Here is a 26,376-nt window from a genome sequence, read left to right on the forward strand (position 1 = left end):
AACAAAGTCATGCTCCAGGCACAACAAGTGTCTCTTCCTTATGTACTGTAATCTGTGGGGAGAGCCAAGCGCAACCAACTGCCACAGTTACATCAAAATGTAGTGAACTACATCACAAAAGACCTTGGGGAAAGACTCTTGCAAAAATAGTTCTTGTCAAGGTGTTTCGCCAAAGACAACCTGAAAAGGCAATCAAGATGTATGCAGTCTTAGATGACCAAAGCAGTCACTCACTTGCCACTTCAGAGTTCTTTGACTTATTCGGCATAAAGGGTAACATGCTATCCTACACATTGCACACCTGTGCTGGTACAGTGCAACTCACAGGAAGAACCGCCAATGCTGAATTCATCTTTTCTCCTATAAAAGGAACGGAGAGGATTGATCTTCCTAGTCTCATTGAGTGCAATCAGTTGCCTAATGACAGGGAGGAGATTCCTACACCAGAGGATGCACTTCGTGAACCTCACCTAAAACATTTAGCTGACTGCATTCCTCCACTTGACAACGATGCCAAAATTATGCTTCTCTTAGGCAGAGACACCCTGAGAGTACACAAGGTACGTCAGCAGCACAATGGCTGGAATGATGATCCTTATGCCAAAAAGACTGATTTAGGTTGGGTACTTTTTGGAGTCGAACGAGATTGCGAACCTCATGCCTCAGATGGTGTATGCTCCAGTAAGATCATCGTGCAGGTAAACCGAGACAACATCACTACACCACCCTGCAATAGTTCTGGTAAGACTAGGCGCCAGATTTCCTTCAACAGCTCGGAAGAGCAGGAATCCAATGATGCAAGCACCCAGGACAATGCACCTGATTCCTCAACCATCACTCCAGTAACTCCACAAGCAGTAAACCTCTTGGGAAACTCATCTGAGTCTTCTACACCAGTCATCATGCAAGATGATTCTCCTCTTCATGAAGAAGCATTAGACCTGCTACCAAAGACTCAAGGTATGCTTTCTGAAACCAACCTTAGACACCATAAGACTGTCTCAAACAATGTTGTTGTTATGAAAGCCTTTCAACCTGGCGATCATGCCACAGGGTTTAAAGACTTAAATCTGGGAATGGACATGTCACCTGCACAGAGAAGTCTGGGCCTACGGTGGAACCTATCAAAAGACACCTTCGGCTTTCAAGTCAGCTCTGCAGATAAGCCATTTGCCAAATGTGGTGCTCTGTCAGTGATGAGCGGCCTATACGATCCACTGGGATTTGTGGTTCCCATCACCATACAAGGTAAATCCTTACAGAGACAGCAACCTCTACATACTTTACATGACATTCAAATGTCAAGCTGCTACACTTCAGCTTCCCTTGCTGCAAGGCGGAGAAAGGAGCTTCACATGTTCTCAGATGCATCTACTGAGACCATAGTGGCTGTTTCCTACCTCAAGGTGAGAGACTCTTCTAATCAAACCCACATAGGGTTTCTGTTTGGCAAAGCTAAGTTAGCATCTAACCCTGAACAAGGCCATTATGTTCAATCAGAAATCAATGCTGCAGATCATGCCACCAGGCCAGTGTCTGCCAGTGTCTTTGCAATTTCTTCTTGGTCAACAGGTCCTGAATTCCTGCTGGATCATCCAGAAGAAGCTACAGCTGATGTCGTCAGTCTTCTAGATCATAACAGAGATCTAGAGATTCGTCCTGACGTCAAAACCCTTGTCACCAAAAGTGAAGAAAGATTCGTCTTGGACTGTCATTTCACAAAGTGGACAAGGCCTGACCGCGTTACTGCAAGGTTAGTCCATACCACACACTGCTATAATACTAAGCCCACAGATGCCTGCTGTCAGGACTTGCACATATGCCAACAACCACTTTCTGCAAAAGACATTGCTCAAAGTGAGCCAATTCTACTACAGAATGCAGAACAGAACATCTCTAGCACAGAGATAAAAGGTGTCCATGACAAGCAGGACATTGCTAAAAACAACCCCATTGCCAATCTGAATCCATTCATCAGCAGTGATGTGTCTACAGATTCAGAGTTAACGGCCATCCTTATTCCAGCTACTCTTCTCACACAGAAGATTGAAACTGTGCCTGTTTCACATGGAGACTTTGCAGCTGGAGTTACATGAGCCCCATGTTCTTCAGGTACCTACGTGCACCATGCACATCCAGGGATGGACTTATTTGAAGTGCCTTCAGCCTGCCAAAGAGACTATCTTGTTTCTTCACTAAGGAACTTTACAAGTTGCCACCCACGGAGTGACCTACTGCATTTGAAGGACTATTCAGCAATCAAGGTCTGCTATGCTGATGGTTATCACAGGCTCTGATATTTGGACATCTGTATATATGTTCTTTTATTCCAGGTCCAGAGGACACGCCACAAGTTTATATGTATGGACTCAATATGTATAGTTGTTATTGCATTATATGCATGTTTCTTTATGTCTTTCAGATCTTCAAGACAGCACAAATTGCACTGTTGTTTATTTGCATAACTACCGTTATGATTTACCATAGTGGCATTACCATGCCAGACAGGGAGTGTGCCGCCCCAATGGGGCATAGAAGTTATTTAGATAGAAGTTTTATATAGATTGTTTTCTCTATACCTTTTCCTATGGACGTTTTGTATATCTAGTTATGTTGCCATCTAGTGGCCTTTCGTGATATTGCACCTGTTTTTCCCTGATATCCATGACAGTTCCTCTGTATGTAAGCCCCACCCTTCGTCTTGTTGTCAGTATTTCCTGTGTCATAGCAACAGCTAACAGCCACATGTAATCAGGACACATGTACTCTGCATAGTACGCTAGGAAAGGCATCATTTTTTGACCGCATAATACTGTAACCATCCATCTGCTGTTATCCTGTTGTCTTCACGTTCAGAATAAAGCAACCTTTGTGGACGAACACGGTATTGGTGAGTTCAGCTATCTGACAAGGATTGTCCGCAGTGATTGTATCTGCTTATACAGGCCAGGCTTAGAGGTCTCAACAAGGGATATATCGCTATCACAACAATCGGAGTCAGAATAACTTTACAACTAGAGATGGGTGATCCGGATCTATTGAGCGGTTCTCTCAGATGACTGAATGAGCGGTGGCTCAGTAAAAATGAGTGCCGGTTCTCGGTTCTTTGAAATATCAGGAATGTCAGTGTAGAATGAATAGGAGATCGGCATTGTAATATGACTCTAGAGCAGAACTCAGCTTCTGCCAGCCCCGCCCACCTCCTCCCTGCAACCAATCACATCTCTGAACTAGCTACAGCTCTCTAGCAGCTCTGGCTCACAGTACATGGAGTCTTCATGCTGGCCACACACCTTACAACCATCGCAATACTTTTGTCTTGCGAGGGTTGTAAGGTACATCTTGGACAGGCAGATCGTACTTGCGATGATCGCAAGCCACGCCCCCTGTTGGGCGGGGCTTCCGATGACCACAATGCCGAACGGGCAGTGTGTGCTTGCGCACACCGGCCCGTCCGGCTTTTATCTTACGAACATGCTACACACCCCTGCCGAACGTCGTACGATGCTCGGCGGGTTTTCGAACATGTTCGTAAGTTTAAAGTCGTGCGACCTTACAGTAGAAACGGTCGCACGGCTTCCACACACCTTACGATAATCGTACGATCGCGGGATTTCCCGCCATTATCGTACGATTATCGTAAGGTGTGTGGGGACCCTAAGACTCGTGAGTCAGATGGGAAGTTCGGATCTTCACATGAATCGGATCTTCAACTGAATCGGTTCACTTGCTGAGTCGCAAGTGAACCAAAGCTCAGAAGCTGCCTGACTCTTCATAAAAGATCCGAATCAGAAGACTCTACACTGTAGCCTACCTAAGGGATTTAAATGTGTTTTTTCTTGTAAATCATATTTTCTGTGAAATTATTATTTAAAAATAAAAATAAATTTGTTTTACTCAGAAAGCAATGGTTTAACTTTTAAAATAACTCCCGTTCCCTCCCTCAAAATACACCCCCGTCTCATTTCCTCTCCTACTATAGTAAAAAGAGCAGTTTAGTGAACCATGAGCCATTTAAAAGATCCGGATCTTTTCAGTGAGCGAACCGTTTAGGAGCGCTCATGCAGATGAACCGTTTTGCCCATCTCTATTTACAACACACACATGGAACATGAGGAAGAAAAGTAGCCACCCTCCAGAAGGAAGGACAGTGTCAGCACCAATTCAGAGATGATTTGAGGATCTACAGCTGAGTGATAAACAAATAAGATACCGTTTTGCTAATAGTTAAAGAACTATGAGGTGAGTGATTTACACTCATCCTCAGTTAGAGCCGACGTGTGACAGTTTCATTGTCACACGTCGGCTCTATAGATTGGGAAGTTAGCGAACACATACCGTCACTCTCTAACTTCCAAATCATCTCGCTGCACAGAACAGTAACTGTCAGTCACCTCTCCCCGCCCTCTCTCCAATCCTCCAGTGCTGAGTGGAGGAATGGACGTGGGAGGGGGCGGGCACAGCCTCTAGATTGGCAGAGCCAGCTGGATCTCAACAGTATTCTCGGGATCCATCCCGGCAGCAGTGCGCTGGGTATATAGCGTGCAATAACTCACTACTAGTACATACTGAACCTTGGGTCATGGGAGGACCTCCCGTGACCCTAAAGAGAACTATGGGATAAAAGGTTACCCCATAATTCTCTTTTAATGTTCTTGAATGCATTTTTAAGATTTAACTCCTGAGTTTAGTGTCACTTTAAGCTCAATTAGAATGGGGCCTAACGCTTCATACACAGGGAGCTATTCTTGTGGCAGGAATCCTAGGTGTGTTCCATACAGGTAGGGTTGCCATCTGTCCCGGATTCACCTGGACAGTCCGGGTTTTGAGTCCTGTATGTGCTTCAGCTGGCATAACACCCGGAAACAGCACATACAGGACTCAAAACTCAGACTGTCCGGGTGAATCCGGGACAGGTAGCAACACTACATACAGGTCACCTGCTGTGCCCATCCAAGTGTATGACAGGATGACCGCATCTATCCACCTTTAACCCTAGATGGCACAACTACCTGATTCCTGCTGCAAGTTCTTGCCACCGCTAATAGCCCCGCGTGCATGTGACCTAAATAGAAACCTTCTGTCACCGGTACAATGTATCCTAAAATTCAGAATTCTGCCTTCCTATGTCACCATTCTGTGTTATTATCTCAGCATTCTGACATTATCTCAATGTCTGTGATAATATCCTAGAGATCTGCCATATTAATTCACAATTCTCAGATTCCTTAGTTTCCTTATTTTTTCTCCCTTTCGCTCCGCTACCGTTTCGTACAGTCCTATAATGCAGTCTCCGCTTTATCCGCCTTGCCATCCTCTACCTCAGGACACACGTGGCTAAAAGGCAGCAGCTAATTGGCACTCGGCCTTTCATTCCCCGCTCCTATTGGTCGCTCCGCCCTAGCAGCCAGGCCGCCATCTTGGAGAGGGCATGGAGGAGAGGGGGTGACTTTCTCACCGGCGCTCGGCTTGGCCTGCAGGTAAGGAGCTCGGCCTGGGGTGCCGGGGCTCGGCTCTCTGCGGCGGGTGTGAATGGGGCTCATAGGACTTGTATAGGGAGCTGCGGAGGGCAGTGAGAGGTAAAGTCCGGGAGTGAGTTAATAAGGCGGCCGCTCATTGGACGTTGGGGAGTGCCCGAGTCAGTATGAAGACACATGAATAGGCGGTGGGGGAGGGGAGGGAGAAGAGTAGACACAACATGTATATGGTGTTATATCCTCAGACAGGCAATTTATGGATGGGGAGGTAGGGGACTGAGCGCCTCATGAGACACAAGGAAGGGGGTTAATGAACTGCTGAGGGGATGCATGTGTGATCAGTGCAGGTGTGAAAATATGCACTGACATCAGTGTATACAAGCAGCCAGGTCACGTGTCCATGGGTTATCAGCAGGCAGAACTGTCAGTTCATCTTCAGCCCTTTACAACCATTTGCATTACATGGTATCATTGTATTAATGTGATTATATTTATAACAATAGCACACTGCTTTCCCAAAATCATAAAAACAAAGAGTCTGTTACATGGATAAATTTATTCTTAACCCTTGCAATGAGGCCACCCCCATATTGCAAGGGTTAAGGGCTCCTTTTCATCTAAGGAGTGAAATAAAAAATTTATACTCACCTGAACCTCAGAGCCAGCCGGCTTTAAGGCTCGGTTCATACCTGCGCGTGTATGTGCACGCACTTGCAGAAATGCGTACAAATGCGCTTGAGGTGCCATTCATTCTTAATGGCTCCTCCAATGCGGCCAGCAAGACGTGTGTTTTTGCTCCACGTTCGCGTGCGTGAAAATGCAAAAAAAAAGCCAAATGCTACATTACTTTTTTTGCCGCATTTACCGTGTGTCTATCAATCCATTGAAATCAATGGGAATGCGCAGCACAAAAATGTGCTCAAACTGGACGCACGTTCCTGTGACGTGCAGATGTGATCGGTCCTTAGACCAGTCCCTGTAGCCTCTCTGCAGCACTATAAGGTCCTGTACATCATCACTTTCTATATGCAGTGAATGAGGGCGCCAAGGGATATTCTATTGTTAGAGTGTAGGAGGGGACAGGCTGGAGGGAGCGCTGTCACATATATACTTTCTCTAGTATTTTGCATTTGGACACAGACAGGGCAGTGATGAGCAATCACATCTGTGTCTCACCTTTCCAGAATCCATGTATTAAGACACAAGTAAAGCTGGTAAATCAGTGTGCATTCTAGGGCTGCCACTAACGAATTATTTTCAGAATCGATTAGTTGGCCAATTATTTTTGATTAATCGGATAAAATAAATACCATCTTTTATTTTAAATGAAATACACAAATGGAGTGCTACAAACATAAAGTTTACTTCACAAAAAAACTGCATGCACAATTTTTGCAATTGCACAGCACTGGGATGCACAGCATTGTGGAACCGCGTGTTCCAGTGCGGGCGATCACACTGTGGGCGGCAGGTGTGTTTGGGATGCCATTAAAATAAATGACACGGCCCCTTTCCACAACCCGTTATAACCTACTTCCGATGCCAACAAATAACACCTTGTAGAACAACAACACATCTCTTTATCAGTTCCTATAGACTCATCCATACACAAGTTCCTTTTTGGTGATAGTTTCCTACAAAGAAATTACGTTATTTTACTCTTGTTTGGGTGATAAGCAACTGTTTGTAAAACTCGTCAGATTTATAAATAGGAACGAGATCTAGGACTTAGTTACTCTATTGACCAATGGCGCGAGGCGTTTAAGCAGTCTTAGGCCCCATTCACACACGAATCGGCCTGCACGTACAGCTACGTGCGGGGCCGTACTCCAGCTGCTCCCGGGAAAAACAGGTGCTGCGTGTGATTAGTATGCAGCCCCCGTCCTTCTCTATGGGGCTACGCGGCCGTACGCCCCCCTACGCTAACCTCAAATGCAGGTACGCAGGGGTGCGGGTTTTCTGGCCGGGACGCATACAGGATCCATTCCGGCGGCGCATGAATACGCTCACCCCACAAACGTGCAGGGCGGGCCGGTGTAGGGGGACGTACGGCTGCGTAGCCCCATAGAGAAGGACGGGGGCTGCGTACTAATCACACGCAGCACCTGTCCTTCCCGGCAGCTGCTCAGTACGGCCACGCACGCAGCACGGAGCTGTACGTGCAGGCCGATCCGTGTGTGAATGAGGCCTTAGAAGAGCACTTAATGTGCCAATTATTGGGAACTGTATTAAAAGGTTGTGAATAAATGGTATCTCACCCCCCTACAAATTATAAGAGTTCTCAAACCCCCCAATCCCCTCAATGCTGGAGGGAATGCGGAGATATTGGCTCTCCTCCCCATATTTTATGGTATTGTAACTCTTTACTTTCCTATTGGAACCAAGTCGTTTGACTCATATCCCAGTTTCCATGCACACCTATTGACCCCTCTATTTCACTGGCAATTCTCCATATTGGGCTTGATGCTTTCTCTATATCCTCTAGAACCTTGGTTCTCAACTGGTGGGTCGTGACACAAAAGTGGGTCACGACCCTTGTACATTGGGTCACCACATACCATCCACTTTTGTAGACAAGGCTCCCCAGCCTCCCCCTAGCTCAGCACTATCAGTTCTCGGGCCAAGCAGCCATTCAAAATATGCTGCCTGGTGCCGAGTGTCAGCTTGAGGTGGGGTAGGATGGGGCCATGGCCGCGAGGGAGCTCCATCCATATGTGCATTGCTTGCAGCTCCTTCGCATGCCTTGCAGAGGTGCCTGGACCGGAGTGATGTCATATTCTGGCTCCCGGCACCTCTACAGGGTGTGCAAGGGAACTGCAAGCAATGCACACATGGATGGAGCTCCATCACAGCAACAGCAGCCCGCACTGGACCCCAAGCCAGAAGAGCCACTCCAGTTCTCGTAAGATAGGGAGACTGGGTGGATCTGTACCACAATGCCGTGCGTTCCATTGCAGTGCAACTTGGGTCACAACTTAATGGCCATGGACAAATGTGGGTCCTGAGGTTACACTGGTTGAGAACCACTGCTCTAGAGCCATAGTTCTTCACATTCTTTTTGCAGCTAGACTACTGCTTACTCGCCAATGGCGAAATACTTCTCCCCCAAATCTATCAGAAGTTGTCTCGTCTGTGAGCTTGCAATGCTCTTATGAACGTGTTTTTGCCCCGAATCATAATAAATATGATACTTTTATAAATGTTGGGGAAAATGGTTATGAAAACCCTACTGTCTGTTGTGACTGACTAGCTAATAATTAAATACTGGCTCTTCCTTCTCTTTCTTTCTTCCTTTCAACCTTCCCTCCTTTTCCCCACTTTTCTTTTTCCTCTTCATCATGGTGCTCACATGTGGCATAATCAGAAGTGCACTTTTTTGGATGCTATATTTGATATTTCTCCTGTTTTAGGCCTTGTTCACACCAAGCGCGTTCCAGGAGCAGAGCAGTTACAGAACAGATCAAAACTGCGTCCAATGTATTCCAATGGTATTTTGGGCTTTAGTTCACACCGCAGCGTTCAGTTCCAGAGCATGTAAAACAACTGCAGCAAGCCCTGTTTTACCTGCTCTGGAACGCATCAAAAACACATGCAAACGCCCTGGAACGCACCTAGAGCCCATTTTAAACTAAAACATTTGTGTGTTTTTTTACCAAAAACAGCCGGAATGCATCAAAAACGCGGCACAACCCACTGCACTGCATGTGCAGAAACTCATGCAGATCTGGTCTGCATTTGGTGTGAACAAGCCCTTAATATTTTTTAGGGCTGCAACAACTAATCGACATAATCGATTATAATCGATTATTGAAAAAGTTGTCAACTTTTTCAATAATCGATTAATCGGCTTCCGATCATTTGGCCCTGTTCACGGGTCCACAAACACGCGCCGCACCTCCTCCCCAACTCACGTTCACCGCTGCCAGACCCGCCCGCATCCACGCTCTACACGCCGCACCTCCTTCCCGCCTCACACTATCCGCCCACATCCACGATTGGCACAGGGACGCGGGGAGATGTAGTAAGGAGGAGCAGGTGTGGGGGGATAACAGCTGCCGATAGACAGGTCCGATCTCAGAAGCAAGTTGCTGGAAGACTGCTCAGGTAAAGCAATGTTGTGTATATACATTGCCTTATTCATTCCTGCTTTATGATATGCACTCCTCTTTTATATACTTCAATGTTTTTTTTGTTTTTTCTCTTTGTATGTATCACATACTGTGCTTCCAAAATCAGTTATAGTGTTGAGCACTTTGTAATATTTGAAACTTTAATAAAGACATATTAAAATAAATAGAAATGAATGGCAATGCAACGCACAACCTGCAGCAGAATTTGTCAGGCTGAAACCAAAAATGCCTTTTTTCATTTTTATCCATTATTGTATGTATTATATTAGATAATTTAATTTGTTTCATGGATTTAAAACAATCTGCATTGAAAAACTCCAAGCTAATATAATAAAATAACCAAACTGTTAATAAAAATATAAAAGCCCGGTCATCAGTTCAGAGTTAGCCATGAATATTGGTCTGAGAATTATTGCTCTCACTCTGCCACACGTGGCGATACCTGACATGTGTAGCGCAATCGCCGTTGTCATACATAGGTGCACCTGACATGTGTTTCTGTTCGTGTGCACACATTCGCGGGGTCAGGGGACTTTAATTTTTTTTAGGGGGGGTATTTAACATTTTTCTTTAATTGTATTTTTTTTTTACTCCTTTTTTTTTTTTAACTTAACTTTATTGCTATCACATGGGGTGCTCACAAGCCCTCTATGTGATAGCACATTGGCCGTGATAGGTTCTCTTTAAGGTGACATTAGGGGTCTTTTAGACCCCTTATGTCACCTTTCCACTTCAATAGCTTTAGCTGCGGAATGTAAATATAGCAGCCAGTGGTTCGGAGCAATAGCCAGCCTGCTGTTGGCTATTTTAAATTGCAAAAGCAGGCTGGCTATTGCACCCACCCACTGCTGCTGTCAATCAGCAGAGGAGGGACCTGAAGGAGAAAGTTCTCCTTCAGCCTTCAGGTCCTCCTCTGCTTATTGACAGGAGGCAGTGGGCAGGTGCAATAGCCAGCCTCCTATTGGCTATTGCAATTTAAAATAGCCAATAGCAGGCTGGCTATTGCTTCCAGCCGCTGGATGGGAGACTTGTTGCCAGCTTTCTACGAATAATTATATTATTCTACTGTCACACAATTTGCATGTAACTGGCTGTGAAGACTTCTTTGTGTTCATGGTAATTGAATGCATTACAGGTAATGGCTACTAATTGAAAAGCATATTCTGGTTATGTGTTGCAGGGTGTTTGCATTTTAGGATGTCTTCACTCTGAGAGCTTTTCTCAGCCATGAATGTATGTATTTTGTATGTACATGGTAGAAGCATAATGACTGCGTTTTATATGCCATTAAATGAATAGAGATATTATACTGGTGAATGTTTTTGTAATGTTTTGTATTTTTAATATTGAAAATTATTTAAAGCTGACTCACTCTGCTCTCGTCTCCTATCAGCATGTTCCTGGTCAGCACATTTGCATGCCACACACCTGATTGGCTCCCACTGCTGCCCCTTCCTTGCTCAGTTGGAGTGTTTCTGTTTAGGGAATTGCAACAGGCTTATACTTACGCTGCCTGGATTTTCAAAAAATGTATTTAGGGCCTGTGTTGACAGACTGGTTTGGTACAAGCGAATCCAATAAAAAAATTAAATACCATCTTTTATTTAAAATGAAATACACAAATAGATTGTTCCAAACATAAAGTTTACTTTAGAATAAAACTGCATGCACATTTTTTTCCAATCACATCCCACTGGAATGCATGGAATTGCAGTACCACAAGTTCCAGTGCGGGCGATCACACTGCAGACGGGAAGCGCGTTTGGGGTGCCACTGAAATGAATGGCACCGCAACGCACAGCAGAATTTGATAGGCTGATTCTTACTTAACTTTATTGCTATCACAAGGGGGGCTCTCAAGCCCCCTATGTGATAGCACATTGGAGGTGACAGGTTCTCTTTAAGGTGACACTAGTTCTGTTAGACCTCTAGTGTCACCTGTGCACTTCAGTGGGGAATGACAGCTGCCTGCTGAGGCAGCTGAATATAAACAGCAGGCAGTGGCTGGGAGCAATAGCCAGCCTGCTATTGGCTATTTTAAATTGCAACAGCCAGTAGGAACACTGGTTATTGCGCACTCCTGCCTCCTTCAGGTTCTCCTCTGCTGATTGACAGCAGGCAGTGGGTGTGTGCAATAGCCAGCCTGCTATTGGCTATTGCAATTTAAAATAGCCAATAGCAGGCTGGCTATTGCACCCATCCGCTGGATGGGAGACTTGATGCCGGCTTTCTACCGCTGGCAGAAGAGGGGACACGGGAGGATCGCAGGCAGCATCAGAGGCACGGAGGAAGCAGAGGAGGATCGTGGGCAGCATGCAGAGGCTCAGCGATCTCTACTCCCCACTGGGTGCTGGCTGCAGTGCTCTGTGCCCCCTCTAATCGAAGGGGGCACAGACTGCCGCATGCAGCGTCTCCCAGCGAAGAGGAGAACATTGGAGCAGAGCTGCGGCTGCAACTAACTGAAAATCAACTCATCGATTATGAGAATCGTTGACAACCATTCTCATTATCGTTTTTTTTTTTTTTTATCCATTAAATCGATTAGTTGTTGCAGCCCTTATATAACTATAATATAAATATTAGGGATACACGGATATATCGGCCGCCGAAACATATTGGCTGAAAATAGCACTTTTGGCAAATGGCGAAAGTGCCATTTTTTTGGCCGAAATAGCGGTACATCCGTGATTTCTCTCCTCCCCGCTGGGCACTGCTCTGTGTCCCAGCGGGGAGGAGAGAAACTGTCACAGGAGGCCGAACGCTGCGGGAGGAGAGCGTTGTGAGCAGCCGTCGTCTCTCCTCCTCGCACCGCTCAGCCTCCTGTCACAGATCAGTAGAGCGGCGGTGTGGGACAAGACCGCCATCGCTGTCACAGGAGGCTGAGCTCTCCTCCCGTCCTGCTCAGCCTCCTGTGACAGCGTGCCAGGATGGAGAGCGGCGGTGTGGGCGCAGACAGCTGTCACAGAAGGCTGAGCTCTCCTCACGCCCCACCCAGCCTCCAGTGACAGCGTGTCAGGAAGGAAAGCGGGTACAAACACTCATACAAACATACTATGTCCTCAATTATTTGCAGTGTCGTCAATTATGAATGAATAGGAAGTGATCTACATCACCTCCTGTTCATTCATGATTGTGGCTATAGTAAACACACTATGTCTACAAGTTATGAATGATCAGGAACACTCAGTGTAGAGAATCCCTGTTCATTTATAATTGGGGCTGCAGAAGAGAGATTGTGTCCTCAATCTCTTTTTCTATTTTAAAAGGGAAATATTAGGGGTCTGTTTAGACCCCCAATATTTCCCTGAAGCCCCTAAAAGTAAAGTAAATATATTTAATATATGTAGATATAGCTGCATTAATTAGTCACTTGTACATCTGCCCTGAGTTCTGCTTTATTAAAAGCAGGCTATAACTGAGGTTTTTCAGTGTTCTTTTGTGAATGATCTAAGGCTTATAGCAGACCTTTACACTCAAAAATCATTCTGCCAATGCATCCCTCTACAGTGAGGAAAATAATTATTTGCCCACTTACAAAGAAATGAAAGGTCTTTAGATTTTATCATAGGTGTATTTTAAATGATAGAAACAGAATATCAACCCAAAGTCCAGAAAAAACACATGATACAAATGTTATAAATTGAGTTGCAGTTCAGTGAGTAAAATAAGTATTTGATCCCCTACCAACCAATAATAATTCTGGCTCCTCCCACACACTGGCTATGTGGTACACAGATTAGTCCTGTCAATTTAAGAAGGTGCTCCTAACAACAACTCGTTATTTATATAAAAGACACCTCTCCACAGAATCTCTTTCTTCCATTCAAACCTCACCACCATGGGCAAGACCAAAGAGCTGTCAAAGGACATTAGGGACAAGATCGTAGACCTGCACCAGGCTGGATTGGGCTACACGACCATCAGCAAGAAGCTTGGTGAGAAGGAAATTATTTGCAAATGGAAGGAATACAAAATAACCTACAATCGCCTTCAGTCTGGAGCTCCATGCAAGATTTCGCCTCATGGGGTAAGAAAGATCTTGAGAAATACACCACCATGGATTGAGATCCTGCAGCGCCTGCAAGGTCCCCCTCCTCAAGAAGGCTCATGAACAGGCCCGTCTGAAGCTTGCCAATGAACATCTAAATGATTCAGAGAAGGATTGGGAGAAAGTGCTGTGGTCAGATGAGACCAAAATTGAGCTCTTTGGCATTAACTCGACTCGCCGTGTTTGGAGGAAGAAAAATGCTGACTATGACCCTAAGAACACCATCCCTACAGTCAAGCACAGAGGTGGAAACATTATGGTTTGGAGCTGTTTCTCTGCTAAAAGGTACAAGCCGACTTTTGCCGCATTGAGCGGTCAATCTTTGATGAGAACCTCCTTCCCTCAGCCAGAACACTGAGGATGGGTCTTTCAGCATGACAATGTCCCAAAAAATAAAGCCAAGGCAACAAAGCAGTGGCTCAAGAAGAAGCACATTAAGGTCATGGAGTGGTCTAGCCAGTCTCCAGACCTTAATCCTATAGAAAATGTATGGAGGGAGCTGAAACTTTGAGTTGCCAAGCAACAGCCAAGAAACCTTAAAGATTTAGAGAAGATCTGTAAAGAAGAGTGGACCAAAATCCCTCCTGAGATGTATGCAAACCTGGTAACCAACTACAAGAAACGTCTTACCACTGTGCTTGCCAACAAGGGTTTATCCATCAAGTACTAAGTCATGTTTTGCTTGGGGATCAAATACTTATTTTACTCACTGAACTGCAACTCAATTTATAACATTTGTATCATGTGTTATTTTCCTGGATTTTTGGTTGATATTCTGTCTCTATCATTTCAAATACACCTATGATAAACATTATAGACCTTTAATTTCTTTGTAAGTGGGCAAACTTACAAAATCTGTAGGGGATCAAATAGTTATTTTACACACTGTATGTATGTTGATTAATAATAACATAGACATGTCTGGTGTAAAATCCTGTGAATATGAAATACTTACACTTGCAGAGCTTCACTTCCTGCTTTGAAAGGGCAAAATGACTTCAGTTTGCCAAAGCCACCATGCACACTGGGATTGTCATCAGCAGAGCATTGCTGTGAAATCTCATCTCAGTGAAAGGCATTTTCCTCCCTTAAGATGATGCACATGGTCACATGTCCTAGTCACATGTCTAGTTGCATGTGCCATAAATCCAGGAAGTTAAAGGAGAGCTAGTTATCTGCCCTTAGTAAACATGGCCACTGTCTAAAGGTGTGTTTGTTGTTATTTTAAAGATATGGGTAAAGGTCCACTTTAAGCCAGGTACAGTATACACGGGACGAATTTCGGCCGGTTCCTGATGACCTGTCCTGAAATTCGCACCATGGGTGTCACTGTCGGCACCCTTCCACCCAGGATCCCTCGGTTAGCTGATGAAAGGAGCCAGGAAAATTTTCAACTGACCGGAGCTAACAGCCAATTAGCAGGGGATTTGTCCATCACCTTTCGTAAAAAAAAAAGTTGAGTGGTGTATACCCAGCTTAAGTAGCACCTCACTTAATTATACCCTCTTAGTTCCTTGGCATTTTGTATTGGTAGCTTTGCGCTGTCATTGAATAACGATGAGAAACCACATGGCAAATTTTTGTTAAGCAGCTCTTCTTTTTTTTTTTCCAGCCTCGTTCATTGGTTGCCGGGTTGTTGTTGTTTGTTTTTTGAGGGTTTTTTTTGGAATGCTGGCCCAACCACACACACACACCTACTGGTACTTGCCTTCCTCAAGCTTCCATGTAGGTTCATTCTTCCATTTGAGCCATGGGTTCACCCTGTGTAAGCTTCAGGTGGCTATTTTCACTGCGTTTGTATACCCCAAATCAATTTTTCTGTATATTTGCCATCAAACGTCATTGTATACAGGTTTGTTAAGAAAATTATTTTCTGTGAACCCGTTGCAAATTTTCTTACCTGGAGGTCCTGCAAGTAACAGGATTTCACTTGCTTGTAGAAAATGCTAAGCCACCCTCACAAATGACCTGCTATCTCCCCTCCCTAAGCCATCCTCATAAATGACCTGCTATCTCCCCTCCCAAAAGAGAGAGTGTTCCGGCTTGTAAGAGTTTGTAAGAAAATCCTTCTTAGTTTATTTGTATCCCCGGAACCAAGTGGTACAGCATACCCTTGTGAAGACATTCTTATCCACCCCTCTTACTTGGCAGCAGTGGCTTGGGATAGGAAATGATTTGCCCATTTATTTCCCTTTGCCAGCCCTCGAATTACTTTCTTTATTTCCTACTTGGGCAGGTTGTTTATTAATTTTAATTTTTTTTTTAAAACCTTTTTATAGAAATATTAATAAAGAAGACATAGATAATTTTTGTTCCTGTGTTTTCTTTAGACATGGATGACCCCTTTGATGGCACGGAGGTTACAGTGGTGTCTGAGGAAATTGAAGGAAACTATGTGCCTGCTAAGCCACCTGTTAAAAAGAAGAAATACAGAGGATGCACTGAGCAGAGGGATTCCATGAAGAAACCCAGGTTAGTGTTTTATGGAACATGGGATAAGCAAAGTGTCATGTACACGTATCTGGTGGTCACAAGCTTTGGAGAGTTTGGCAGACTGTGCACCTCTCACTGACGCAGTAATACCTGGTGATGAAGTGAGAGCGAGCAAAGCAGAAATGTGGGTATTGAAGTTAAACAGCAGGCCAAAGCCTGGACAGGTGTATGTGGCTCATTGATGGGGGACTGCTTGAGGACGTGGTCGGTGGATCAGTTTCATATTTATAGGAATAAGCCAAAGTTAACACATTTGAATACGGATTTAGGTCAGTTACAGGAACAATGTGCTGGAGCAGGTCAGGGTCAGGAACTAGAAGTCAGCTGATTAGAAAGGTTGGTTGGGTGTGGATATCATAACACAGGCTTAGAGATTTGAAGGTGCCGCTAAAGACTGTCCAGCACTTAGCATATCTTCTGGGCATTAATGGGCAGCAGATGCCCGTGTGTGTGTGTGTGTGTGTGTTACGAGTTAATATGTTGACTGCTTTCACGTCTGTAGCAGCCAGTCAGCTGTTTAGAAGTTCTTTAGCCTGCTTTCCTGCTAGTTTCAAGGATTTGTTCTAATGAAAACTGTAGAAAACAAATGTGTCAGTGTTGCCCATAACAGTAAATCAGAGGGCTACTATTCTGAATTGTGGCTGGGCATAGTAGCAGTAATTATTTCAAGCCTGCTTGTCATCAGAAAAGGCAAACTGCTATAGTGCTGGAACATGGCCTCACCTGTTCTCTGTGGAATGTGTGAGAAAAGTCACATTATGCAGAGCACAAAGGAATCTGGCGTCTGCTTTGCAGCTGTACGCAAAATGCAGCAGCTCACTCCTCCTATTGGAAAGTAGGTCTAAGGTGGGGGAGCTAGGGGGTAGGACATTCTGGTCAACAACAGTCTCCTATGCCACAATGCCATTCCACACTCCAAGATTCTCACGTTACCTGCACAACTTGTGTTTTTTTAAGTGTGTAGCTTTAACAAAATGACCAATCCGGCCTAAAATGTTATTTTTTTATGTCATTTTGTTTTTATGTGTACTTGTCAAAACCCTAATGATACTGAATAGACTTCAGAACTACAATGCAGGCACATAGCAGAGTCATGTACTGTACATATCTTTTATAGAGTTCCTCATGTTTCAGCAAGCTGTAACATGCAAATGTCAACACTTCCCAATAATGTAAAGAGCTTGCTTTACTCCTAACTAGCCAGTAAGACCTCCTTTAGTAGTGATGGGCCAGTAGAAATGTGTGGAAGGAGGCAGGCAAGCTCTTGACACACCCCGAAGACTTTAAAATTTCCATGTTATAGCTCCCCAAGATTCTCAACACCATGCATCTCTTCCGCACGTGTCTATAAAATATGCTTTAAAGCATGCTGTTGCTACATATTAGTACTATTACCTGTTCAGTGCCATTAGGGTAATGAAAGGTTTACTTTAAGCCTTTGTAAAACGAGAACCTTGTTTATTATGTGAAACCTGTTCATGTTTTTCAGGTCAGCCTATTTGCTCTACTACTATGATATCTACCTCAAAGTCCAGCAAGAGGTGCCTCACCTGCCCCAATCGGAAATCAACAAGAAGATCAGTGAGAGCTGGAAACTGCTGAGTGTGGCCGAGAAGAGCTATTACCTGGAGCGAGCCAAGCTAGAGAAGGAGGGCCTGGACCCTGTAAGTGTCCTGCTGCTTACAGGGGCTTTATAGAAACTATGATTTAAAATAAATTGAGGGATCTATTGGATCACATTTATTATTTTAGTTACTATATAAAGCAATCATTGCAGGCTTTACACTGTATTTTAGATTTTGCATAGTTTTACATGGATATTTTTGAGCAACCATGTAAGTCTGTTCCAAAAAACAATATTTCTTTCTTGTCCATTGAGGCACACAGTCTCTAACCTTTGGGCTATACTGTTATCTATACAAGGATTGAACACCGGCACCGGCATGCAAAGAGCATGCATCACTCCACTCAGCAGATAACAATCCCCCTTTGTGATAGCAAATATACAGTGACAGGCCGCTTTATGAAGACATTAGGGGTATATAAGACCCCTAATGTCACCTAGGGACCTCCAAAGAAGCTGACGAAGCAGAGATCTGCTTCATCTCTGGCTTTAGCCCAGATCCCAGTACAGAGAGCTGCTGTGCTCGTCCCGGGCCTGCATGGGGGACAGCAGAGCCTGGCGGGGAGGGGGGGGGAGCACACTCCTTGGTACCATACAAGTGATCAACACTTGCATGTAACTGCCAATACCGGCTGTTTAATGCGTTTACCATGTCCTGCTTTCACTCGCAAAAAGAAAATGCTGTACAGCTAAGGCGACCTGCAGTAAGGCACTTGCTGTCTGTCCAGTTATTTACAACGGGCGGCTGGCAAGTAGTTAAAGACGTTCCGGTGTCTTTCAATTGACAAGAAAGAAAATAGGATTTGTGTACTCACCATAAAATCCTTATGCCGTGATCCTCCATGTAATGAAAATTAACAAAGGCTGACATGTTTAAAGTCCATACTGTGTGAAATATATGGTGAAATATACAGTGAAGTAATGAATGTAGCCACCTAGGGGGAGCAAGTTTGGGAGGAGTCCGGTGACGCCGACGGGACTCCCGGAAGCCGGCAGAGAGGTGAGTGTTTTCATTAGCGATCAAAATAATTTTAATCGATCAAAAAGTTTAACGATTAATCGAGAAATTCATCTTTAATTTCCACAGCCCTAGTAGGGAACACTAATTTGTAAACTTTTATTCCATAAATATTTAATGTGTAAATGTTATTATACTGGCAGCTTATTGACAGCTACATGGCCTGAGTATTATATTCTTTAACATGTTGTAATGTCTGTTTTCATTTGGACAGAACATTAAATCCGGCCCGTCCACTGTGATTTCTGATGTCCCTGGCTTTAGAAAGATCCTTCCCCGTTCAGAATACATCCTGGTGCCTAAACCTGCTGCAGAAGAAGATGTAAGCCTAAACTATCATAGGGAAACTGCAGTCCTGGCTCCTTCAGCTGCTTTGTCCCACAGTGGAGGGCAGAATGTCTGTACTTTGGAAGCAGGCCTTTCTGAACAACTCATCGATCTAGAGGGACTTGCCAATGAAGGAGCAAATGCAGTGCGAGAAGTCATTGCTGGTGGGATGTACTCCCATTGTGCTGGGACAGATAAAGTTGCAGGGGAGCTCATCCTAGATGATGCTACTTTGGAGATTGGAGAAACAAACACTTATCCAGCCACTAGCATGGTCATTGAGGAAGATGGAGGCCTTGCAGTGGCAAGGTCAGACTTACATAGAGGAATGTCTGTTGTCACAGTTATGGCCATCCAGGTAAGGGGAGCAGACATGTTTTTTTACCACTAGTAAATATTAAGTCAGGTTATAACGAGAGAAAAAATTGGAAAGCAAACATGAAGTAACCACTCATGCTATAATTCTTACATCATTTTTTTATGGCAATACTTTTTTCCACAGGACACGGAGGATAACTCTACTCCATCTGCCCCCTCCCAGTTTATTATGTTGCCTATGACCAATCGCTCCGTTACAGAGACCTCTCGCTCTATTAAACTGGTGAGTACTGGCATGCTCCATACTTGGTCAGAGCATTGAGAAGGTTTCAGGTTGTAACAACACTTCTTTATATTATTTATATATTGTATTTAGCTGATTACCCCATGTTTAAGGCACCAAGAGAGAACAGGATCGTAAAATTGTCAACACGGGAAAGGAGGACCATTCACAAAGATTGAAATCTGAAATCCAGGCAGATCTAAAACGGCACCATCTACTGTAGCACCATATTTATAAAAAATGGGCAACTAGCATATGTATTTGAATTTGACTTGGTATTGGGCTCTTATTATTCCTTGAACAGCAGCACTTAGAATGGGAGTGGGGTGGGCAGCACTAGCAAACTGTCAGGTGAGCTGCAATGCACATGTGCTAAAAAGGAACATTTTAAAAATAGAGTCATGATCTCATTGGTCTTCTGCTGTATCCTTAGTATCAAATCACAGACTGGGAGCAGGGAGGTGACCAGGCTGTATTGCACAACTACAGTAAAAGGGAGGTCAGGTTATCAGCCTGACTGTGCTCTGAGGCAGGACTCTGTAAATATCAGGACTGGTTGGTCAGTAAGGGAAGTGAGCAGAAAGATGCAGCCGGTTCGCTCACTTCCCGATCATCTCCCTGCAGTGAGCGGTGACTGTCATTCACGGCTCCCCTCAGGGATTCCCCCCTCCCCTCGCCAATATTTAACATGTAGCCTGCTGTAAAAATAAGTTTAAACATTCTTTTTGTTTTAAGGGGCCTCCAGTTTTATTTTTGCAAGACATCGACAAGGTCTCTTTAACACCAGCCAGAATCTACTAATAATTTTAAAAGCAACCATAGCATAAATCATTCATGTAACAAGCATGCAGTAAAGTCGGCAGACCTTCAGTGCTCACAGAATAAAATGATAAATAAGCTCTCTTTTAAATACACTGGGCTACATTTTCTCCACCACATTAGGGGTTTACATGGCTGAGCAGTTAATGTTAGAAGAATAGTGATAAAAACTAGAACTGAGCAAATGGAAAGCTATTTCAATTGAGTAATTTTAAGTGCAAACATGTAATGAACAAATTGATGCAGGTCTGTAATCATTATTAAATTGAGTTTTTTAAATGTAATTAGCTAAATTTGATCCGCCTTTTGCAGTCTAATGTACAACAGAGCTCAGAGAGGGGGAGGGAAAGCAGAACACGGAGTCGATGTGACTCGCTGCAGTGTAAAGAGCATGCTTATAGAAGGGCAACAGAGAGATGAGCTCATATGTGTGCTGTTCTCCTTTCACTGTCCAGTCACTGGGTGTGGAGGAGACCTATAAGTGAAAGTAGCATTGCAGCAGAGAAGGAACAGGTCTCTTTCCCTGCCAAGGAGGACTGTGCTGTTTGGTAGAGCTGTGTAAAGCTGGCCACACACTGCTCTATTGTTGAGTTCAACCCGCGGGCTGAAAAAAAAAAATATAGAGCAGATTCTTCCGTCATCGCCTCCGGTGCATTGATCGAGGAATCCCCACTGTTTCTTTTGTATTCTGACAGCGGTCAACGTCTGCTGTCAGAATACCCGAACAGAGCCAGCAGCTTATTGACTGGCAGTTCTGTTCATAGGAAGATTTATTTTTTTACTGGCTCCTTCAATCAGCTGATCAAGGGATGCCGGCCAAAAGGGTAACGACAGCGGCACCCACTGTACGAATTTCGTCCGGTTCCTCCAAAAGTGGCTGCAATTTTCACAGTGTATGACCACCTTAAATGTCAAAAATGGATCAACAGAAACACATATACTTTGGCAGGTAAAATGGCTCTCATATATGTATTTCATCTGAGTATTTAGATGTTTGCCTGGATTTCAGCCTTAAAATAACAGGCAGAATGTGGTCATATGAGCCAAATAATGTGTCACATGATTGATTTAAAGTAGATTTAGGCCTTAACTGTATGACCTTTAGTTTAGTACAGTGTACCATAAACAATTACCATGTTTTTCCTATAAAATACAGTTTTCATGTAGTAGTTTACATACTGTTAATGTAATGGCAGTCTCTTAATGTGTCTCTCGTGTTATGTGTGAGAAAAGTAACCGTTCCCTTCCCTGTCCTGCAGGCTACCACGTACACCAGAAGAGGGCGAGGCAGCTGCACAAACCCCACATGCACTTTTAGCTATGTAACAAGGCATAAACCTCCTGTTTGTCCCCTCTGCAATAAGTTCCTTGGTGGAAAATGGATTCCCAAGGTAAGTAAATAGTTAAAGTAAATTGCCAACTGTGATTTAAAAAAAGAGATGTATTTTAAATTATTTAATGTTTTTGCAAACTGTACAAATTGCTACCTGCTTTTGCTCTGGAAATATAAGAAACACCATTTCTTGCTCGTCCTTTGAGAGACACAGAACATTTTAACATTTGAGTTGTACTGCCATCTACAGGAGGATTACACACCGGCCTACAGGAGGATTACACACTGGCAAACAAAACTGTAAGCCAGCCAGGGTATAACACCTCCTATTACTAGCATGCCTCCGTTTTTTGCTTTGTTTTGTGTCCTAGGAGGATGGACATCCTTTCCTCAACTCTGCTGTTGCAATTTTTTTCTCCTTTGTTTTTTCTTTAATCAAGACTCTTCTCTACACCACTGCTGGAGGTTTCCACTCAAATATGCAGCTATCTGGCATAGTCATCCTCAGCCTGACTTTTGGAACGTACCACATCTGGACTCTGCTGGACTGGATGTAGCAGGGCTAGCCAAGAAGTGACCTTTGGGCACTGGGTTCTGCATGAGGCGTTTTCCAGACTTCGTTCTGGTTCACCTTGCAGCTTTCCAGGTCTACAGCCACTGGCATTGCCTCTGAGCTTGTCTCTAAAGACTCACTCAGTAAGTAGGCCAGTCAGCTGAGCACCAGGAGCTCCTTCATTTTTATTGGTTATTCCCCATTTCCTCCTGGCTAGCTGCATGGAATGTCACAGGCATGTTTTGCACTCTCTTTCCCGCCATACAGCCTCTAGAAATCTGCTTCTGTTGTTGGGAGAGCCACTTGCAGTATGTCTGAATCTAGATGCGTACCCCCAACTCTCTTTCAATCAATGGACATGCAGTGTGCCTACTGGTGGTGCCAATGTTTGCAGCCTGAAATCATGTTGTCCTCATCTATTAGAGTATTTTCTATCCTAGAGACTTTCTTGGCTCTATCAGGTGGACCAGGGTCATCTGCCCTCTTGGCTTATGTTTTTACTATGATTAAGAAGGACTTTGACTCAAATCACCCTGTTTTTTGCTGACTTGAATCACAAAGGCTAGAATTGTGGTTGCACTCCTTCTCCAACAGATTCTTTGTTTGACTTACACGTAGCCTCAGCGGCTTCTGAGCCAATGGCCACAGAGATTCTGGCTGTGTGTCGCTCAAGTCCCTGTCAGATGAGCTTATCCCTGAAAAGTTGCAGTCTACCTATATTAGTCCCAAGTTAAAGGAGATTGTTTCACGGCTCATAATAATGCAGCGTGCAACACCTTGAAGCTAGAGGATTAGGCTGTTGCTTTTTCCAGTGCTGTTTCCATTCTTGAATTGTGTAGGGCCCCTAACATGGTCGTCAGAGGAATCTAGTTGAACAAAAACATCTTGGTGCTTTGGGCGATTTGGCTGTCCCAGTTTTTGTCTTGAGCAGAACTTCACTTTCCAGGCTTGTCAGCTGTGTACATTCCAGGCATAGACAATTTGCCGGCAGACCTTTGAGCTGGAAAAGTCTGGACCTGAGAGAGTAGTCTTTACACGCAGAGGTGTTTCAGGGCTTGTGTCACATGTTTAACAACAAACTGGACAGGTTTTGTATGCAGGTGCAGGGGTCCATTGGCAGAAGCAGTGGATGCATTGTTGGCTCCCTACGACCAGTACATATTGATCTGTGACTCTCCTCCCCTGAAACTTCTTCCTCAGCTTCTCCCCGGGATCGAGTGAAAGAGCATTGTGGTAATCCTCAGGTCCTTCAGGCGGCTCTTTAGGCTGCAGACAGTATCCAGTTCTTTGTTGTTTTCTTGGGCCTGTTAGCCTTTGTGTACTCTGCTTCCCACCTCTCAGTTGGACTGCTTTGGAAAACTCAAAATTTTAGGTCTTCCTGTGTCCCTCAATGGACAAAAAAGAAAATAGGATTTCTGCACTGACTGTAAAATCTTTTTGCTTCATTTCAAGTCATTTTACACACACAGGTCTCATCATTCTGTATTTATGATCATGCTCTTGGTACTGCTTTGCTACAAAGTGCATGCTGGTAGTAGGAATGGTTGTACCCTGGGCCAGTCTACAGTTATCTGTTTGTCAGTGTCCAATCCCCCTGCAAGTGGCAGTATCTCTGGTTTAGACTTCCTGTATCCCCAATGGACTCCAAGAAAGCAGTCATCCATCCAGTAGTCCTGTGTCTAAAAATAAAAGTACGTGTTCCTTGATCTCTCATTCCTGCAACCACCAGTGCTTCTGATATAATACATGGTAATAATGTGCATATGATGTTAAACATATACATGTCTTTCTTCTGAAACTGTGCAGTGCAAGCTGTTATATTATAAATTATAGAGAGAGGAAAAAAAATCTGTGCTCCTAGCTAAAAGCTATTAACCTCAAAGCTGCAATGAGAAAAGGAAAACCTTGTGTATTAAAGAAAATAACACCGCGCTAAGGGTGAGCAAATCACTAAAAATTAAATACCCAGTGTTACAGGTGAAAAATTGTAAAAATTCCTCGTGCAATGATAAATATGATTGAATGAACAAATGTGAATATTATAAACGTAATCAATTCGAACTCCGTGGAGAAACTTTCAGTGATGCAACCTTAAAGGAGAACTATGAGGTGAGTGCTTTTCACTCACCTCATAGTTCTAGCCGACCTGTGACAATGAGACTGTCACAGGTCGGCTCAGTAGATCAGGAAGTGAGCGAACACATACCGGCGTTCGCTCACTTCACGATCCTGTCACGGCTCTCTGCCGTGACAGGGGAGGGGCTGGATTCCCCCCTCCCCGCTCCGATCCTCCAGCGCTGACTGGCGGAACGGACGGGGGAGGGGGCAGGTACAGCTGGCTCTGCCTTTTAGATAGGAAGAGCCAGCTGTCACTCACGCAGCAGGGCGGATCCAGACATAATTGTCGGGATACGCTTCAGCTTGCGCTTCTCAGTATAGCATGAGCTGTAGCCTCAACCCCATAGTTCTCCTTTAAATTCTAAAGCATAAACAATCCATTAGGTTATAGGCACAGTGTAGCAAAAATATTCAGTGTCAATAAGAATTGATACTTTCTAAATCAGTCCCGGTAAACATTATTTCAAGTGTCAGTGAAGAAGAAAAAAAAAGTGTTTAACTAAATCCATTGATGAACACTTCTAGTAGTGGAGAAAACGGTTCTTCTTATTCTCAATCTTTTAGACCAGCAGCCCCCCGAGCAGTAATTACTCACCAGATCTAGTGAGTAAGGGTTGCCCCTCTGAAAGGTATCGATTCGGTCTCTCCATCCACCCGCTCAATATATTTAATTCTAGTCTCGGCAGTGGATCGGATAACGGTAGCTGTTTCTCCCCTGCAGTATCGCAGTTAACCCCGGCTATTCGTCAAAAGCAAGTGGCGGCTTCTCACACCCGTGATCAGCTTGTGCCTCTATGTAACGTTCGCTTTCCGCTCTCCGTCCAGTCCGCAGCTCGCGGCGTCCATCCAATTTGGCGCAGATCTTCCCAGCCCTCTGCTCCCTCCAACATGTTATAAATTAGAAGGTGTTACACTGATTTCTACTTGTAGCATAGGTATCTTTCCATTTTCTGCAGCAATGATTTATCATCAGTCATCATCAGATTTATCATCAGTTCACAAAAACATAATAATGTATTTTCATTCACGTCAAGTGTTTGCTTATTTATCATTTTATTCTCTGTTCACTGAAGGTCTGCCGACTTTACTGCATGCTTGTTACATGAATGATTTATGCTATGTTTGCTTCTAAAATTATTAGTAGAGTCTGGCTGGTGTTAGAGACCTTGTCGCTGTCTTGCAAACTATAAATATATGTTAAATCTTGGCATTCTTTAAGAGCTCCCAGCATGCAGATAGCGTGTCTCTTGTTATGTCGGTATTATGTTCTGTAGTGATGTATGGGGTAATTGTTTTTTCCCCATACTTCTCTTAAGGGCCACAGGAGGACATATACTAGTGTCCTCCTGTGACCCCAAGCTCAGTATATTGCAAGCTACAGCTCGCAGTATACTGAGACCGCAGCAGCCGGGGCGGATCCCGGCATTACTGTTGAGATCCACCCAGCTGGGTAAATGACAGCGGGCTCTGCCTATCTAGAGGCAGAGCCAGCTGTACCCGTCCGTTCCTCCAGTCAGCACTGGAGCATCGGAGCAAGCGGGGGGGGGGGATCCCTGCAAGGAGCCATGACTGACAGTCACTGCTCTCTGCAGGGAGATGATCAAGAAGTGAGCGAGCGACAGTATGCGTTCGCTCACTTCCCGATCTATTGGGCCGACGGGTGACAGTTTCATTGTCACCCGTCGGCTCAAGCTATGAGGATGAGTGATTTTCACTCGCCTCATAGTTCTCTTTTAAGTTTCTTAGGCATATGGTCACTTTTAAGGGTTTTTCCCCCATCAACCTCAATTAATATGTTCATTTATGTTGTCTTTTTTTTTTTTTTTTTTTTTGTT

The 26,376-nt window shown here is 44.3% G+C and overlaps 1 protein-coding gene across 1 annotated transcript in view; it reads left to right on the forward strand.

The window, feature by feature from the left end:
- The first annotated feature begins 5,304 nt into the window (after nt 1-5,304).
- The window catches only part of HMGXB3 (HMG-box containing 3), a 43,012-nt gene continuing 21,940 nt past the window's right edge, over nt 5,305-26,376 (forward strand). Inside the window, exons 1-8 of the mRNA XM_018554944.1 lie at nt 5,305-5,480; nt 15,986-16,127; nt 17,638-17,812; nt 19,005-19,475; nt 19,620-19,718; nt 21,797-21,928; nt 22,242-22,423; nt 22,509-22,566. Coding sequence (XP_018410446.1) covers nt 15,988-16,127; nt 17,638-17,812; nt 19,005-19,475; nt 19,620-19,718; nt 21,797-21,928; nt 22,242-22,423; nt 22,509-22,566 — 1,257 coding nt within the window. The 5' untranslated portion in view covers nt 5,305-5,480; nt 15,986-15,987. The remainder of the gene's footprint in view (nt 5,481-15,985; nt 16,128-17,637; nt 17,813-19,004; nt 19,476-19,619; nt 19,719-21,796; nt 21,929-22,241; nt 22,424-22,508; nt 22,567-26,376) is intronic.

This window comes from Nanorana parkeri, unplaced genomic scaffold (genome assembly GCF_000935625.1).
Source record: "Nanorana parkeri isolate BGI_ZX_2015 unplaced genomic scaffold, ASM93562v1 scaffold179, whole genome shotgun sequence".
In the NCBI taxonomy this organism is placed as follows: domain Eukaryota; kingdom Metazoa; phylum Chordata; class Amphibia; order Anura; family Dicroglossidae; genus Nanorana; species Nanorana parkeri.